General features: G+C 36.1%; 1 protein-coding gene across 1 annotated transcript; it reads right to left on the bottom strand.

The window, feature by feature from the left end:
• Window positions 1–3346: 3346 nt before the first annotated feature.
• Window positions 3347–5201, bottom strand: LOC131032427 (cytochrome P450 86B1). The gene has a single exon (XM_057963393.2). The coding sequence runs from the start codon at window positions 5165–5167 to the stop codon at window positions 3587–3589; it is 1581 nt and encodes a 526-aa protein (XP_057819376.2). The 5' UTR covers window positions 5168–5201; the 3' UTR covers window positions 3347–3586.
• Between the last annotated feature and the right edge of the window lie 13160 nt (window positions 5202–18361).

The raw sequence follows: 18361 nt of genomic DNA, 5'->3' as shown, positions 1-18361 counted from the left end.
CCCTGGTTCTACTTCTTCTGGTCCTTAGGCTCCTAGTAGGGCTGCCAACATTTTTTCTCAAATTTCCCATTTCTTTGGTGCTCCTCTTTGAAGTGTCCCTAGTCATCTTCCTTACTCTAATATCCCTCTTGTGATGGTTTGTGGGTGGGGCATTAAGAAAAATATTGAGTTCTACTAGAGGGGTGCTCTAATTTGTAGATTTTTTGGTTTTTGACCTTCTCTTTAAGATCTCCATGCTTGGGTTGTGAAATATTGGTAGCCCCTTGGGGTGGGCAAGATTAAACTTTACTCTTGTGCTAAAGGATTCTTCATTGCTTCATTTTCTTTCTTGGAGGAGAGGAATCTAGTTTTGTTTAGAGTTTGGGATTGGGATGATTATCCTCTTTCTCTTTAGGTTTGGTCTTCTACCTTCAACCCCCTTTTTGAACCTTTGAATGTATGTCCTATTTGGGTGTGTCTTCTAAATCTTCCTCTCCATTTTTGGAAAATGACTTTCTATGAAGCCATAGGTAACTCTATTGGATAGTTCTTGAGGGTTGTTGAGTCTACTTGTATGAGGCTCTCTACCTATGCTCATTTTTTGGTGGATGTTGATCTCTCCTTTCCCCTTCATGGTGAGGTGGTTTTGATGGTGGGGGAACCAACCTTGGTATCAACCTGTGGATTATGAGGATATCACTTTTCACTATCACCGTTGGTTTGCTAATAGACATCTGGATTTGGCTTGCTCTTTACGTCATCAAAAAAGGCCTGCTACTTGGTTGAAGAATGCTTCTAAGAAAAACTTGATAGTGGAGGATTTGGCCCTTTTAGTGGATACATCTTCTTAGGATTCTGAGGAGTGCCCTATTGGGAACTTGATGTCCCTTCTATGGTTCCTTCTATTATTTCTTCTTTTGGTTGCTCTATTCTTATTTCTCCTCTAATTATCGCTCCCTCTTCAACTGTTGTTTGCCACCTCTCTCCCTCTTATTCTTCTCCCCTTTTAATGACTATTGGTCTTCCTACGGACAGACCTCCTCTTCTTCCACCTCCTGGTGGGAGTTTGGAGGATTACATTGCTTGGATGATTCTCAATAGAAAAATGAAAGGTTCTCGTATCTCTTCTCATCCTCTTTCATTTGTGTTGAAGTAGTAGTTTGTTTCTAGGGCTAGGACCCTTGTTTCTAGCCGATTCTTAACTTTTATGTAAAAACTTGTCTTTTAGTTGTTTTACCCCTCATGAAACCCCACTCTACCATCTAGGTAGGCTGTTATGTAATGGTTTAGGCCTCTCCTGATTTTATCTAATCAAAATAATGTTGGTCTCATTACTAATAATATTGGTCATGTTAGAATCTAACTTATCCATGTTATCTTTTAGAGCCCCATACAAAGCTTACAGTGAGATGGTGATTCTTGTGTTGGTGTTTTACCTTGCATTCATCATACATAATTCATAACCTTCCTCGATGTTGGCACCAATCTTCTTTACTTGACATCACACATCAAACAAGAAGTACTCTAGTAGTCCTTGCATAAGAAACTCATAAAGTTAAAGATTTTTCATATTTTGGAGAGTATCAAGTAGAGGCAATATAGAAGCTAGTTCTCTATAAATTCATCTTGACCTCTTAGTCATGTCTCATTTTCATGGTTTCTCACAACACTACTCTAGGATCACCTAACACAATAAATATCTACTAACTATTACTCTTGGGAGGGCACCTTGAAAAATAGAGTACAACAATCTTTTCTAGATGCCTCCTTCTGCTATGCAAATATCATCACACCCTTGAAATTATTTTCTCAATGCCATTAAATACCTTCTTCTCCTTGAGTGACTTTCACAAGATTTTACACTTTCATTCCATCCATCTCCTTGTTGCTACATTGACTTCAACAAGCTATGTATAGTGTGCTATTTCATGCTATTTTTGTAGGCAATGTATGAGTGAAATTTTTTTCTTTGGCTTCTTATGCCTCCTCAACACATGTTACATGCCTCCTTGATGCCTCTAGAACAATGTTGAACACTTTTATCGTAGCCCCATGTCCTTCAGTTTCCGCATGCACCTATATTCTATAAATACACCCTTATTATTTGCTTCAATGCTAGAATTGGATTTCTACAAATAAATAATCATTCTTTGCAACCATAAGAAAGAGAACTAATCTGATAACAAAATGATAAATTTAAAATGCTTGATGATTATTTGATGAGAAGAAAACTTATTTTATACAAACGAGATATGCATTTGTAAGAATTGTAATTGCATGGAATTAAATAATCAACTATAACTACATAATCATCTACTTACTATTAAACAATGTAATAATTAAAATGCTATGCTAACATGTGCATGGGATGACCTAGCATTTGTATTTAGTTAAACTCTATATTTTGTAATGACTTCCTACTCATAAATCCTATTGAATATTGTAATTAAGGGCAATTCTCCAATTGAGAGGTTGCCCCCTTCAAGTGACATTGCAAATTTAATAAAAATTATTTTCTATTTATTTCGTTATATTATGTGAATTGTCTTTATTTATATTGCACATTTCTTATAAATTATCCTAGGCATATTTTCACTTCTACGAGGATATATTCCAATTTATCAAATCTATTTATGTAATGTGAATGTTAAACACATGCACACTCTAGCACAACCAATCCCTAATGGTAACTAACTTAGAAGGCATCCAATAGAAATAGTCAAGATGAATAAAAATAGAGGACATGTCCATGATTGTAAAAAACACTTATGCAAACAAAAGACAAATTTGTGGCAATATAAATGGAAATGAATAAAGGAGGATAAAACTATGTGTGATTTAAAAAAAAACAACAACAAACATAAGATTAAAATAATATAATTTTGGATATAATTTTGAAATTCTTCTTAATTTAGACTAATAAAAAAAAAGAAGTTAAAATAACATCAACTCTTAAATTGATTAAGCCCTTCTAAAATTTCATTTTTTTATTTTATTCATATGACCAAATTATCCTTTTCTAAAAATTTAAACAAAAAATTTAAAACATAAATTATCTATTTTATTATGCATTAACTTAAATTCCAAAATAAAATTATCCTATTTTTTTGTAAGGAAGAAAAGAAAAGAAAAATTTAGTTGATCTTTTTAATTTAGACTAGTCTTTATGCTAGTAGTAAAAAATATCATAGTTACATAATTATATTAAAGGGATACATACATTTAAAAGCCTATTGACCTCCCTCCGCACAGAACATATTTCTATAAATAAAAGTGAAAGATCAAGTCAATGGATGCATAGGTTTCTATCCTCGTCACCCATTCATATGACAAAATATATACAATAACACTATGAAATGTGATCCAAAAGATTTGCTCATCTAACTTTCTATTATGCCCATGATAAATAACATTACTAAATTGATCCAACTGTTACTGTAAACAAATCTTACACGACTAAATCCAAATATTGATGATCCAAATCCTGTAATACGTAGGGCGGATATAAAATAAAAGATAAAAGCATATTTGGGTGCATGTAAACACTGTCAGACGAAAGCAAATAGAAGAGTGAGATGCATCAAGACGCTAGATACTTGAGTAGGTTTCATACACGATCTCGATCCCTCGGGTGAACTGTGACAAGCAGACCATGTTTCATGGATAATACGATCGTAAACTTGGGAACCACAGGATGTTTATCAACCATCTTTATGCGATAGCGTATCAGAATGGAAGCGGCAGCCCACTTCATGTGCCAGTACGCAAACTCCCGTCCCGCGCACCGCCGAGGCCCAGCGTTGAATACTGCAAACTTGAAATCCGACTTCCTCACAAACCGCTCATTCTGCAGCCACCTTTCCGGCCTGAACTGCAGGCAGTCCTCCCCCCACACGCTCTCCAGCCTGCCGCACGAGTATATCGAATAATAAACCTGCGCACCTTTCTCCGTGGGCGTACCGTCCGGCAAAACGTCGTCTTCGGCTGCCTGCGTTCCCTCAGCAACGATTGGAGGGTACAGCCGGAGGCTCTCCGACAGTGCGGCGTGCAGATACTCCATCTGCTTCACTTCCTCAAACCCGAAACTCCACTCCTCCTTGTTTGTACTCCTCTTGTTGAGGACACCTTGGAGCTCTGCTAAAATCTTGGCTTCAACTTCTGGGTGCTGAGCCACCAGCCAGAAGAAATAGGTCAGCCCGGCGGAAAGCGTGTCCTTGCCCGCCATAATGAGACTCACCATCGACGAACGGATCATGTCAAGGGAATAAACCCGTCCGCTTTCTCGTTCAAGCTGGATGTAGGTCCAAAAGGCGCCCAGGCATGGAGAATCGTAGAGATCATAACCGGCGGCGGAGAGGCGGGCGAGCAGGTCGTCCACAAACTTGTAAACGATCGCCCGGCTGGACAGAAGCCGGGCCTCCGACCCGATGCGCAAAAACTTCATCATTTTCCAGCAAAAGCGAGGCACAATGACTCTCAAAAGCAACGTCCCCACCGCCTCATCAAACGCATCCAAGAACGGAACCGTGCTTAAATCCAGAGCAAGAGAAGCCGGGTCAATCCCAAACCCGACCAAGCACGTATTGTCGAAAGAAAGACGGCGGAACACATCCTGCAGATCGAGGGGAATATTGTTGGCGGCGGCGTGAGAGAGCAGGGGAATCAGCTTTTGGTTCACCGATGTCGATAAGGTCGTGATGGCGTTGTTTCGGAAGGCTGGAAGGGCGAACGCCATACAGATGGACTTGTTCATTTGCTTGAAGGGCTCTCCGTCTTGTACAAGAATGGAATCTCCAAACAGGTCGCCAAACATCTCTTTAAAGTAATCTCCTTTGCCGAAATTGTGGTACGCCGTTTTCACCATGTACTCTATGTTTGCCGGGTCGGCTGTCAATATGGTAGTTTTCCAGAAGAGACCCGGGAACTTTAATGTTCCGCCATTTACAGCAAGGATATCATTATACCAGTCGTAGAGGCGTCCCAGGTTTAACATCAAGGAGGGAAAGACACCCACGAAAGGCCAAACAGGAGCTCCCTTAAAACTTCCTTGGATCTTCCGTTGAGAAACTAGAGTGATGATTATTATTGCAGCCAAAGAGAGGGTAACTGGCGTCAGGACATTGCCTACAACTTCATTCAGCCTTCCCATTGTTGGGGATAGTACGACCCGTCCCATAAACTTCTCCATTGCTTCCAGTCCTGCTTCTATCTATTTCTGGAAACGATTATGAGCGACATTTCTAATTTGGGTAACATATAAAGATGAAGACCGCACTGATCAGAGCACTAAATCCAAGACTATCCAGTCAGATAATTACTCCATGTACCAACTCTCATCAATAGAGCTATCAAAGGTGTCAGAGATACTGCCGAATAGTATTTTAAGTCAGCTTTTACTTGGATCGAGATCTGGAAAACAACAATTTTTTTTACTTACATCGAGACCCTGGATTATGGCTGCAACAGTCAGATTATTAAATGAGTAGAGATGCACAGGCTATTGTAGAATTTATTGCCTGGATTGTAACATAAATACTACAGGTATAATTATTGAGGTATAGACAGTAGCTATTTATCTATAATGCTACTATATCTTTCCAAGAATTTATTCAGTTTCAATTATTACTCCATTCTTTAATATCAATAATGCTTTCAGAATGTTCACAATATAAATACTGTTGTTATTTTTGATCTCGCCATGTTTAACATATTGAACATTAATAGTTGTTAATTAAATTCAAAATATACAGATCTTATCAGATAACTCCAATGGACATCAATTCTGTCACATATTGTGACTAACACAGTCTATAAGTCCATTCCTTTCTCCATCTATATTTAATATCTATATTTTCTATTCAACTATATAGCTAATAATTCAATTCATAATTTTAAATTATTATTCTCTCACTTTTTTCTTTGCTGTGTTTTTTTTAAAAAATTTATAGAGAATCCCTTAAAAAATGTTTCATTCCAGTGCTGTAGACGAAAAAGGAAAACCCTAGGATGTAAGTAGTGACTATAAATTCTTTTGTTAAGTATCAATCTAGTAATTCAACATGGTTATTCAATTAAAATAAAATCAGACCTAATTGAGAAATTATTGAGTCAAGTACACGATGAGTAAATGTAATATGCAATTGATAAAGAGGAAATGATAAAAATTGTATTTTAGAATAGAGACTTCAAACATGTGTAGATGTTTATAAGTGACTGAATTTATTATAGAGTTAGTAATTATAATTTTAATATTCAAAATATTATAATTTAAATAATAATAGAATAATAAAAATAATAAAAAAATAGTGAATAAATTAATATTTTTTAAATAAATTAATAATTTTTAAGTTTATAGTTTTGGTATTGGGTTAGGAAGGTTGATTTTCTTTTCAACTTTTCATAAAATGTGAAATGGATGACGTTTGAGAAGGGATGGATTAGGGTGAATTTTGATGGGACATCAAGAACCAGGTAATGTTAGATAAGAGATCACACAAACAATATCCTTTATAAGAATGCTGAACACTTGAAAATTACGATGAATAATGTAACTAAATTCAAAATGACCTTACTTCATCTGAACTCCAGACTTGATATTAGAGCCAACAAAATTCACTTCAATGGGGACACCCTTATTACTATTTACGCATTTAGATCAAATTCTATTCCTAGTTGGAGACTGGAAGGACGGCTAAGGCCAAGACAGGGGCAATTCGAAAGTTTGATGAGGTCAAAATCACCAACATTTATAGAGAAGGAAACAAGAAGCTGATGAGCTAGCTAAGAAGACAATTAAGGTGGGGGGGAGGGAGGGAGGGGACAACCAAGCAACAAATAGGCAAGGGGTCGTTGTGGTTGGCAACTAAGGTGGATGTGTCGTCGGGTGATGAGTGCATGGAATTTATTTGCCCAAAATTATGTAAGGTGTTCAAGTATCAATCAGGCATGTGGATTTACGGAGATGGATGAATCCAACGAAAATCGGATGAAGGTAAAATGGGGGAAAAGGACGATGATGTATTGGCCATTGCACTGGCTAACACAATGAGAGTGACGATTTAGCAGGTTTAGCCCAAGTGAATTGGAATTCTTGGTGGTTGGTGTGATATTTCCAATTTAGGCTGGGATAGTGCATAAGCGTTTATGCCCTATGCTCATTGGAATGTGATCTGATTAGGATCTATGACTATTGCACAAGAATGCTTATAGCAATTACATAAGTTAATTCAAAGCATACATAAGCGAATTAACATGATTAAAATGCTTAAATGAACAAAGCATATTAAAGATGATGATAGAAAGAAAAGAGAGAAAAATAGATAGAAGAGCAAACACAATTGATAACGGAGTTCGTCCAGATGGACTACGTCTTCGGGTCCTACTCCAATAGGGGGACCGATCCGATTACTCCAAGAAATCAATTACAAATGTTTGCAAAAACTATTCCCTTCAAACACATCAGTATTTAACCTCCAACATGCAGGAATAACAATAAACTCTTCAACATAGCATCTCCTTCCCATCACCTAGATCCCTCACAAAGGCCTACTATCCCCCTTTTATACATAAAATAAGTCTAAAATAGACTAAAACCACCAACTCCCATAAATAACCCTTTACAACAAATTATTTCCCATGTATATCCTCTTTCTACTTGGCTAATTCGGAACCATTCATTGGAGTAGTTTGTTTTAACTAATATTCCCTATTTAGTTAAAATTGGTGGCTTTTACTCTTTAAATATAACAAAGGCTGAAATTAGTACAAGCACTATTAATAGTGCAACAGTTGACCACTGTTTTAGGAGGCCAGTGGTCGGGGGTTCAACACGTGGTCGAGGGTTCAACACCCTCCGACCTTCCTTTTCCAACATAGGTGGTTGGATAAGTTTAAATAAAACCAACCAATTATTAATAGCAACGACATCATGTGGTGCACTGGAAAATGATGGAATTATGAGGTAGGTGGTTATGGGTTTGAATCTGATTTTGGTGTTTAGTTGCAATAACAAACTATGTCCCTTTTGAGGTGTCATTTTGTACCCCCAAATGGTGCCATGTGGCACCTTATCATTTGTTGTTTATTTTTGGAGTATTGGAGATAATTTATTTTATCCTCCAGATCAAGCCTCCCCACTGAAGAGCTTTTGGACCTCTGAAAGTTTGACTACTCAGAAAGTAGGTGAGGGTAAAGTTCCCTCACTTTACCAATCTCCATCCATCTTGCTTTACTAGGGTGCATCCCTTTATGTCCCACTTTAAGGTATTCAACACCACCTCTTTTTGAAGATTTGATGTTTCTATCCAGGATGACATCCTCTTGCAACACATTCAGATACTCAGGTGCTAGGTCATCGACAGAAGGAATCTGAGCATTAGCCTCTTCATCCAATATCATTGGAGGCTCGTACAACTTCAGATTTTCTACATTTACAACTGAGTAAATTTGCATTTATGGAGGAAGATTAAGGTGAAAGGCATTGGTACCGATCTTTTCCAAGATCTCAAAGGGACCATATCTGATAGGCTTAAGCTTCTTACCTTCACCTTGCATTCTTTCCTTGCTGCTATATAACCAAACACGGCCAACAACCTGAAAATGATGATCTATGCGATGCTTGTCATGTCGAGCCTTGTATTTGGCTTGGCTCTTCTCCAACTGAGCTTCTACCGCCTAATGAACTGCTTGGACTTTTTGAATGAACTTCAAATCCTTCTCTGCATCATGACGTCCACCTTCAACACCATCTTTTCCAAAGGCAAAGTCAATCGGTGTTCTTGGCAAGTAACCGAAGCAAGTCTCAAAAGGAGACCTCTTTGTAGAAGAATGTACTACATGGTTGTAAGCATGCTACACATAATAAACATTCTCATCCCACAACTTAGGATGCTTGCTACAGTAACCTCTAAGTAGATGAACAACTTTCCTGTTGACTACCTCTTTCTGTCCATCAGTCTGCGGATGGAAGGTTATACTCTTCTTCAGCTTGGTGTCCATGAGTCCCCACAAAGATGTCCAAAATTCCCCTAAATCGAGAATCTCGATCCAATACAATAGAAGTAGGTAACCCAAAATGAACCCATACAAATTGGAAGTACATATGAGCTGTTAGTTCAACAGTGACCTATTTCTTACAAGGCATTAGAATACACATTTTGCTGAACCGATCAACAACAACATACAAATAATCATGTCCCTTCCTAGACATAGGTAAACCTCCCACAAAGTCCATAGACACACTTTCCCATGGACGGGATGGTACAGGTAATGGTGTGTACAAACCCAATTTCCTGTTACTTGGTTTACTGGTTGCACACATTACACATCCCTTTTTATACTTTGTAACAGTTTCCTGCATACGAGGCCAGTAACAATACTTTTGCAATTGAACCAATGTTTTACTTACCCCAAAATGTCCTGCAATCAAAGAGGTATGTGCTTCTCGAATCACCTATGCCTATTCATCTTTAGGAACACATAATTTACCCAAGTGGTACAACAAATTATCCTGCACATAGTAATCTTTTTCTTCTACATGTTTACCCTGGATTAAAACTGCATATATATCCTTAAAGTTCTCATCATTAGCATATTGTTCCTGAAAAATTTCACGAACCATGGAACTATTTTTAAGGATTATCAAAGAATTCTTAATTGGAGGCCTAGAGAGCATATCTGCCACTTTGTTATGGGTACCTTTCTTATACTTAATCACCAAATGAAACTATTGAAGAAAACCCATCCACCTAAAATGCCTACTTTGTTGTAGTTTAGACTGTGAGTCCAAATACTGAAGTGGCTGATGATTAGTGTGGATTACAGTTTCTTTGCCCATTAAGTAGTGTTTCCATTTCTTTACACTCTAAACTAAAGCATAAAGTTCCTTATCATAAGTGGGATAGTTACTTACTGTGCCTGAAAAAGTTTCAAAGTGGTAGCAGACTAGTTTACCTCCTTGCATGAGTACAGCTCCCATGGCAAACCCACTCACATCTGTCTTGATCTCAAATGGTTGATGTAAATCTGGTAAAGCCAGAACTGGTGCAGTGCTCAACTTTTCCTTCAAAGTGTTGAAAGCCTTCTGTTGTGGACCTCCCCACTGAAAAGTTACCCTCGTACTAGTCAATGCATGCAATGGTGATGCGATAAAAGAGAAGTTTGCAATGAACTTCCTCCAGTACTGAACTGCACCTAAAAAACTCATGACTTCTGTGACTGTACTTGGCTTAGGCCATTTTACAATACAATCGACCTTTGCAGGGTCTACTTTTAGTTGACCATTCCCTACGACATAGCCTAGGTACACTAAGGATGTCTTAGCAAACCCGCATTTAGACATCTTTACAAAAAGTTTTTCTTTCCTTAGTACATCCAAGACTTTTTTAACATGAATTACATGATCTTCCCAAGACTTGCTGAATACAAGAATATCATCTAGGTAGGCTATGACAAAATCATCAATAAAAGGATGAAAGACATCATTCATGACTCTCATGAATGTAGCTGGTGCATTACAAAGCCCAAAGGGCATAACCAACCACTCGTAAAGTCCTTGTTTTGTCTTAAAAGCAATTTTCCAAATATCATTTCCTGCAATTTGTATCTGATGATATCCACTACGCAAGTCTAACTTAGTGAAATAAATTGCATGTTTCAACTAATCAAATAAATCATCAATTCTAGGAAGAGGGTACCTATTCTTTACCATTATATTGTTCAGAGCCCTGTAGTCGATGCACATTCTCCAAGTCCCATCTTTCTTTGGAACCAAAACAATAGGAGAACCACAAGGAGATGTACTAGGATGAATAACTCCTCTCTCAACTAGCTCTTGAACCTGCTTTTTGATCTCTTCATTTTACAAGACTGATAACCGATACATGCAAATGTTGGGAAGTGGCACATCCTGCTACAACTGGATCTCATGTTGTATCTCTCTCTTAGGAGGCAATCCATTTGGTTCCTGAAACAAGTCATCGTAAGCAGAAACAACTTTGACCATTTCAGCCTTATGTTTAGGATCACATCCTTTAAATGCCTCAGATGTTTCTTCCTCTTTGGCTTTTACAAGCATTAATACAAAGTTCTTACTAGAGTTGACTAACCTTTTCATCTGACCAGCATTAACTAGTGCAAGATTACTCTTTACCTTATGTGCCCGTACAATGTATTCAACCTTATCTTTAAGAAGATGGTATTTTTTCTCCCCTCTATAGAAGATAACTTGTCGATCATACAAATAGGGACTCCCAAGTACAAGACCACAAATATCTAAAGGGACTACATTAGCTTCTACCTCATCTACAAAGTTTGTAGTGATAGCAAATCTTATCTTACATTGTTTAGTTACTTGCAATTGTGCATAATTGCAAACCCATCCCAGAGGGTATGGTTTCAGATGAGGTGTTCTAGTCAAGTTAAGCTTTTCAATAATTTCTTCAGATATCAAGTTAACTTGAGAACCCGTATCAAATAATGTATCAACTTTAGTATGTTTGATAACAACCCGAATATGAAATAATTCATTCCTTTGCTTATCATTCTTAGGAGTAGAATCTTTACTTGTACTTGCACTTATATTAGAAGAACTTGTAGTTGATGAGAGAGATCTACCTTTTTCTTTACCTTGGATTCCGGCAACAATGATCTTTGTCTCATCTCCAGAGTCAGATCCAAGATCCTGTTGAACTATAGCAGTAGTCTTTTGTTTGTCTTTGTTTTCACCATATCTCTTTGGCCTTTTTTCAGGGTGCAGCTTCCAGCACCTAGAATCATCATGCCCTTCTTTCTTGCAATGTGAGCATGCATGTTTTTCACCCTCTTTCTTCATTGTAGCTATCTTTTTCCCCTTCCCTTTGTTTTGGGATTTGTTCTCAAACTTAGATGGCTTCTTATCAGACTTATCAATAAAAGAACCCTTACCTCTTGACTCTAGGTGTGTGGCTTGAACACAAAGTTCATCTAAGTTACTATGATTCAAGACAAAAATTGAATGTCTCAGATAAGAGTGAAGACCACCTATGTACTTAAGCAATGTGTCTTGGGTATATAATGGAACATTTAATGCAATAGCCTTCTTTCTGAATTCATGGGTGTAATCCTGGACAGACTAACCTTTCCCTTGCCTAAAAAGTTGTCAACTCATCATTAGCTATTGCATATGGCCTAGGGGATAGAATTGCTTCTTGAGAGCATTAACAAAGTCTGACCAAGTTAAATTGATTTTACCATGTTGTGAAGACCCATCCCGAATTCTACTCTCCCACTAGGTTAGAGCTATACCTCCTAACCGAAGAGTAGCTAATTGGATCCTATCAGCATCATCTAAGAGGTTTTGGACTCTACAATAGACTTCAACCTGTTGAATACAATCATCTAATTTTTCAGCATTTAATTCCCCACAATACTTTGGTAGATCAAATTTTACATCCAATTTAATCTTAGGCTTATGTGAACTCTTGAAAAGAGAAGAAGACTCAGAATGAGTAGAAGAGGGAGAAGATGGGGAAGAAGGAGAAGAAGGAGATGGAGGTGTTTCTGGAGGCTCACGGTCACCTCCTGGTCTTTTTCCTTTGTTCTCACGAGCTGCATGTCTTCGCATCTTGTCCTCTCTCTCCTATACTAAAACTTGTACAATGGTTTCCAAATTTTGAAGAGTCTTTTGAATACTTTTGTCTTTGGAACCTTCTCCACCACCTTTTTCTTCCATCTATGATGGTGGATTAGTTAATCATTTTTCGATCTCAGGATTATATTCTTCAAGCTTTCCTTCGCCTCGTTGAATTCTAGATCTTGTTAGCATTCAATTCTGCAATACTAGTAAAACAAAGCTCTTATACCAAACTTGATCTGATTAGGATCTATGACTATTGTATAAGAATACTTATAGTAATTACATAAGTTAATTCAAACCATACATAAGCGAATTAACATGATTAAAATGCTTAAATGAACAAAGCATATTAAAGATGATGATAGAAAGAAAAGAGAGAAAAATAGATAGAAGAGTAAACACAATTGATAACGGAGTTCGTCTAGATGGACTACGTCTCCGGGTCCTGCTCCAATAGGGGGAATAATCCGATTACTCCAAGAAATCAATTACAAATGTTTGTAAAAACTATTCCCTTCAAACACATCAGTATTTAACCTCCAACAGGCAGGAATAACAACAAACTCTTCAACATAGCATCTCCTTCCCATCACCTAGATCCCTCACAAAGACCTACTATCCCCCTTTTATACATAAAATAAGTCTAAAATAGACTAAAACCACCAACTCCCATAAATAATCCTTTACAACAAATTATTTCCCATGTATATCCCCTTTCTACTTGGTTAATTCAGAACCATTCATTGGAGTAGTTTGTTTTAACTAATATTCCCTATTTAGTTAAAATTGGCAGCTTTTACTCTTTAAATATAATAAAGGCTGAAATTAGTACAAGCACTATTAATAGTGCAATGGTTGACCACCGTTTTAGGAGGCCAATGGTCGGGGGTTCAACACATGGTCGAGGGTTCAACACCCTCCGACCTTCCTTTTCCAACATAGGTGGCTGGATAAGTTTAAATAAAATCAACCAACTATTAATAGCAACGGTATCATGTGGTGCACCAGAAAAGGATGGAATTATGAAGTAGGTGGTTATGGGTTCGAATCTGATTTTTGTGTTTAGTTGCAATAACGAACTATGTCCCTTTTGAGGTGTCATTTTGTACCCCCAAATGGTGCCACGTGGCACCTTATTATTTGTTGTTTATTTCTGGAGTATTGGAGATAATTTATTTTATCCTCCGGATCAGAATGCGAGATGCATTATTACATAGTGAGGTGGTGGGGTGTTTATTTAGGGTGTTAGGTTCATTTAATAACTATCAGTCTTGGTAAAATTTGTTGTTAACCGTGGATGCAGGTCTATTAGGCTTCACTACAGAAAGCGACAAATGTCCTTACTTGGTGATTTTCAGAAAAGAGATTGAAGTCGGTCTCAAATTCTAATCAAGGAATGGTGATTCATACAGTTAAAGGAATTCTGGAGATGATTTTTTAAAGTCAAAGAACTGACATAGAGTTAATATAGATATCTCTACCATGTTTGTTGCAATGCTCTTGAATTGTGGTGAGAAAAAGGAGATGGTTAGAATTATTTAGAGGAAGCTAATAAATAAATGTTATCTTGGAGAATTTGAGGATGTACTAGAGAATGTGAACAATAATCCATCTAGCTAAGGATATCTACATTTTCCCATTTTCCTTTAATGTGGCAAGGAGGTAGTAAAATTTCCCCTTCTAGTCTTTGGGGGTGAGGTGGTGGTAAGGAACTCTTCATTTCTTAAGAAATTGTTGGACTTGTCGAAGGAGGGTGGTGATGGGTGGTTGTAGTGGTATCTAGTGATAGAGGGGTCGGTCACTGATGCTGATAATGTGGGGCAATCTATGATGGGTGATGAGGACAGGGTGTATATTTCTGAGATGGACCTACTAAAGGAGGCAGAGTTGGCCACTCATAGTGATTGTGGTCAAAATATCTAATGAAATCTAGAGCAGTGATGGTGGAATGTATTGGGTGTAGATTGCTCTTTGTTTGTGGGGTCTTTTTTCTATCTTATAATAGTATGTTTTGATTATGTCTAAGTCTATAGAAGATAGGGAAATGGTGGTGTTACAAATTTGGTCTCTTTAGTCTTGTTGGAACTAGGGCCCATTGTATTGGATAGTGGGGTTATATTGGATAGTTAACTGTTGGAAAGGATATTTGAAATTACAGTACATCTTGGCTTTTGACTGCATATGTAGAATTTTTTTTGATATAATACAAGGTTGTAGCCCCATTAAAGCTAGTTATTTAATGATAAAAAACAAATATTTTAAAAAAGTTTATATGTGTGTATGTGTATGTGTATGTGTATGTGTATGTGTATGTGTATGTGTATGTGTATGTATGTGTATGTGTGTGTATGTACACACACATATGTATATGTATATGAATGTGTTATATATATACACACAGATACATAAATACATGTATATATGCATACATACATATGTTCTTTGGAAATTAGCTTTGTATTAACTTAAAGATTTGTTCTAAAGGTTCTTAACTTAATGATTGTAAGGAGGAACACATCAATTATAATATTTATGTGATCTAGTTAGGAGCCATGCAAGGTATGTGTCAAACTTTTGGTTCCACATACATTTCTTCAATCACTACTAATCCTTTTTAACATAAAAGTCACTTTACACATTCTTTTGATATTTAATTACAATTTAGGTAAAAAAATTATAGTAATAATTCACCCTAAAGTTATCTTTTGTCTTTAGATCTTGAGTTTCATTTGCTTCACAATTTATAATTAACAATACTAGAATAAGACAAGAATTCAAAAACACAAAAACAACCTTCCACTAGTGAAAGGATGAACACAATTTGATATTTATCATATACAAATGAGAACTTATGCAAATACTTTAATCAACCTTGCATATATAGGCAAGTTTGTAGAAGTCAAAAGGTAGGAGTGAAACTCTAAGCACCCCTTCAAAGGTGCAACACTTTTGAGCTCACCTAACAATTGTATGAGAAAATACCAAATATACCTATAATAAGTGTATCAAATAATGATAGATATCCCAGTGCTATGAGGTCAAATAAAAGAACATTTTAAAAATAAATTTAAGCTAATTGAAATGTCAATCCTAGAAAGGTGATTAACTAATTATTTTGATTATGACTCTATTTACACTAATACCTCCCTTATGTGCAACTTCAACTACTGGACCATATTTGTTACTCATGTACAAATTTATCAAAATAGACTAAAGGAGAAAATTTAGTTGTATATAAAATTCCTCTCCAAAAGAGAAATGATGCAAATGCAATAAAATGTACAAGTAAAGAAGGCATGGGATAGAAGGAAGTACTCATGATCAAACCCCATGAAATTCTTTACAAGAATGGTCTCACCATAGGATATAAAAGAAAGGTCTACGTGACCCCTATAGAAAGTAAGAAGGAAAGAACACCATAAAAAGATACAATTTCTCACAAAATTGATATAAGAAGAGAAACCATACAAAATAACATCAATATGATGCAATTAGTGCAAGTAGATTCTCAACACTAAATGTTGAAGAAGATCCACAAGTTGAACAAGATTTCTCTCCTTGGGAAGAAACAACACCACAAATGTGCGCAAGATGACCTCCCATTCTAGATAAGAATGTATAGAAAGTAAGATGAATGTCTCTAAATATTTCATATTATCCATAGACTATTCTATTATTCTCATAATGTCTTTAAATGATGCTCAAAGATTTAGCCAATCCAATGTTAAAGTATGGCAAATGTTGATAAGATGAACTAGGTTTCATCCAAGAGTCAATAACATAGACCATCAATGTATGTTAATAAATAAAACAATGTGAATATGATATTTTTATAGAGGATGTGAATAGATGATGATTGAGCTGGATAGGTTAACTCATGAATATATGCATAATTTTTCACGATACAAGCTTATGTAAGAAATTCAAGAGAAAGATCCATAGATTGAGCTAGATTGACAATAGTGCTAATGTGACTATCATGAAATAGAATACCAATGTCCTTAATGGTGTCATTAAAATCTACAAGGTGTGTCTCTATAAATAACTATGTGATGTATAATATAAAAAACATCCCAATGTGATAGATTTGGAAAGAAAATGTCAATGACCTAGTGCAAAGAATCACTAGAACTCATGAATGAGTTAATGCTAGATTTAGATGTAGCAATAAGTGTTTTAGGTTTGGATATCTTGAATATAAGTTTGAAGAGATGATACATGAGGGATCAAATTTATCCCCACGTTGATCCCACAATATGTGCACTTTATTTTACAATTTATAGATATATAATTTTGAGAAAAAAATATTAAATACAAGTATACCCCACCAGAATTATTAGTGCCAACTAATAGCCCCCCAAAAAAACGTGCAAGAAAAATTATAACTTGTTTTAAGAATGGATACCAAATAAAAAATTTATAATGCATGACAATTTTTACAAAATGGGCTATGTGAATCTTAAAAATACAGTAAAATTTATATAGATCTTGTGAAATTCTAATAAAAATTCTAAATGAAATTTTTTGATAATTAGGGTCAAGTTATTCTCCATTAGAATTTAGTTACAATTTTGACATTTTGATTAATAAAAATAAGCTTAGGCACATGTACCATTATATATCCACTAAAAAAGCACCACCTTGGGCACAAGAGAAGTGCACACCTAGCTAAGAAATAGAACAAAAAACAAAAAATAGCAAAAAACCACTAAGCACAAAAAGGACCAAAGACAAAAACTACCCAAAACTACACTAGAACTAGCCAACTGCCATAGACACAAAGATATGGCCTACTAGTTGGAGTTATTACCTTCTTGCCAATCCTTACATAAACTAAGGACTTTATTAGAAAAATATATCTTTTTGTTGGAACCATTAATAGAGATTGGGGTACCCAAATCAACAGTTGTTAGCAATATAGCATTATAACAGACAATGAAAGATTGTTGGCATTTCAATAAGGATATTGAGAAGGTTGTTGATGATTATGGATATAACTGATTAAGGATGTTTACTGTCTTGATATTATTATTTTGTCATTGATGTCAAGAAATTGATTTTCTAACTCGGTATGATGTTGCCATATCTTGAGAAGTATGATTTGAAGAATATAAAGATGTCGGTAAAAGACAGAAAGAATATGATGAATAAGGGGATGAATAAGGTATTCAACGGGCAACTATTACCGAGTCAGACAATGATGAGATCATGATGTTTAGATTGTTTTGACATCATACATATGTTGTAAATTGTAAGGTTAATACTATACTATGTTATCAAGCAAAGAACCTAGTCGGTAAACCCTAAGGAACCTAGTCAGTAAACCCTAAGGTTATCGCTATCGGTTAATGAAGGTGGAATGTCTATCGAGTGAAGTTTAGCATTTACCGAGTTGTAACCGAGTTAAAACCGAGCTATAACAAAATGCATTAAATGTTTACATGCGTTATTTAATGAAGGAAGCTGATGAGCTGGAATTGATTAAATGATTGGTATGCCGTGCATGAAGTTTATTAATGAATCTATGGCAAAGGAAAGTTGGCATGAAGATCTACAGTTCAGATTGAACCGCAATACCTTGGCACAAGTTCCAAGAAATATGTGCAAGTTCCTAGGTGGGGTAAAACATTTTCAGATCGAAAGATGCATTGAACCTGGACAAGATTGAAGATCTGATGGCTATGATTGATCATGGGAAATGTGATCAAGGAAATCAAGCGGTTAGCTAATTGTTTATAAATAGGAAACTGTTGATAAACAATGTATGCA

The sequence above is a fragment of the Cryptomeria japonica genome, chromosome 11, assembly GCF_030272615.1.
Source record: "Cryptomeria japonica chromosome 11, Sugi_1.0, whole genome shotgun sequence".
In the NCBI taxonomy this organism is placed as follows: Eukaryota; Viridiplantae; Streptophyta; class Pinopsida; order Cupressales; family Cupressaceae; genus Cryptomeria; species Cryptomeria japonica.
This window is presented reverse-complemented; position numbering and strand designations above follow the sequence as displayed.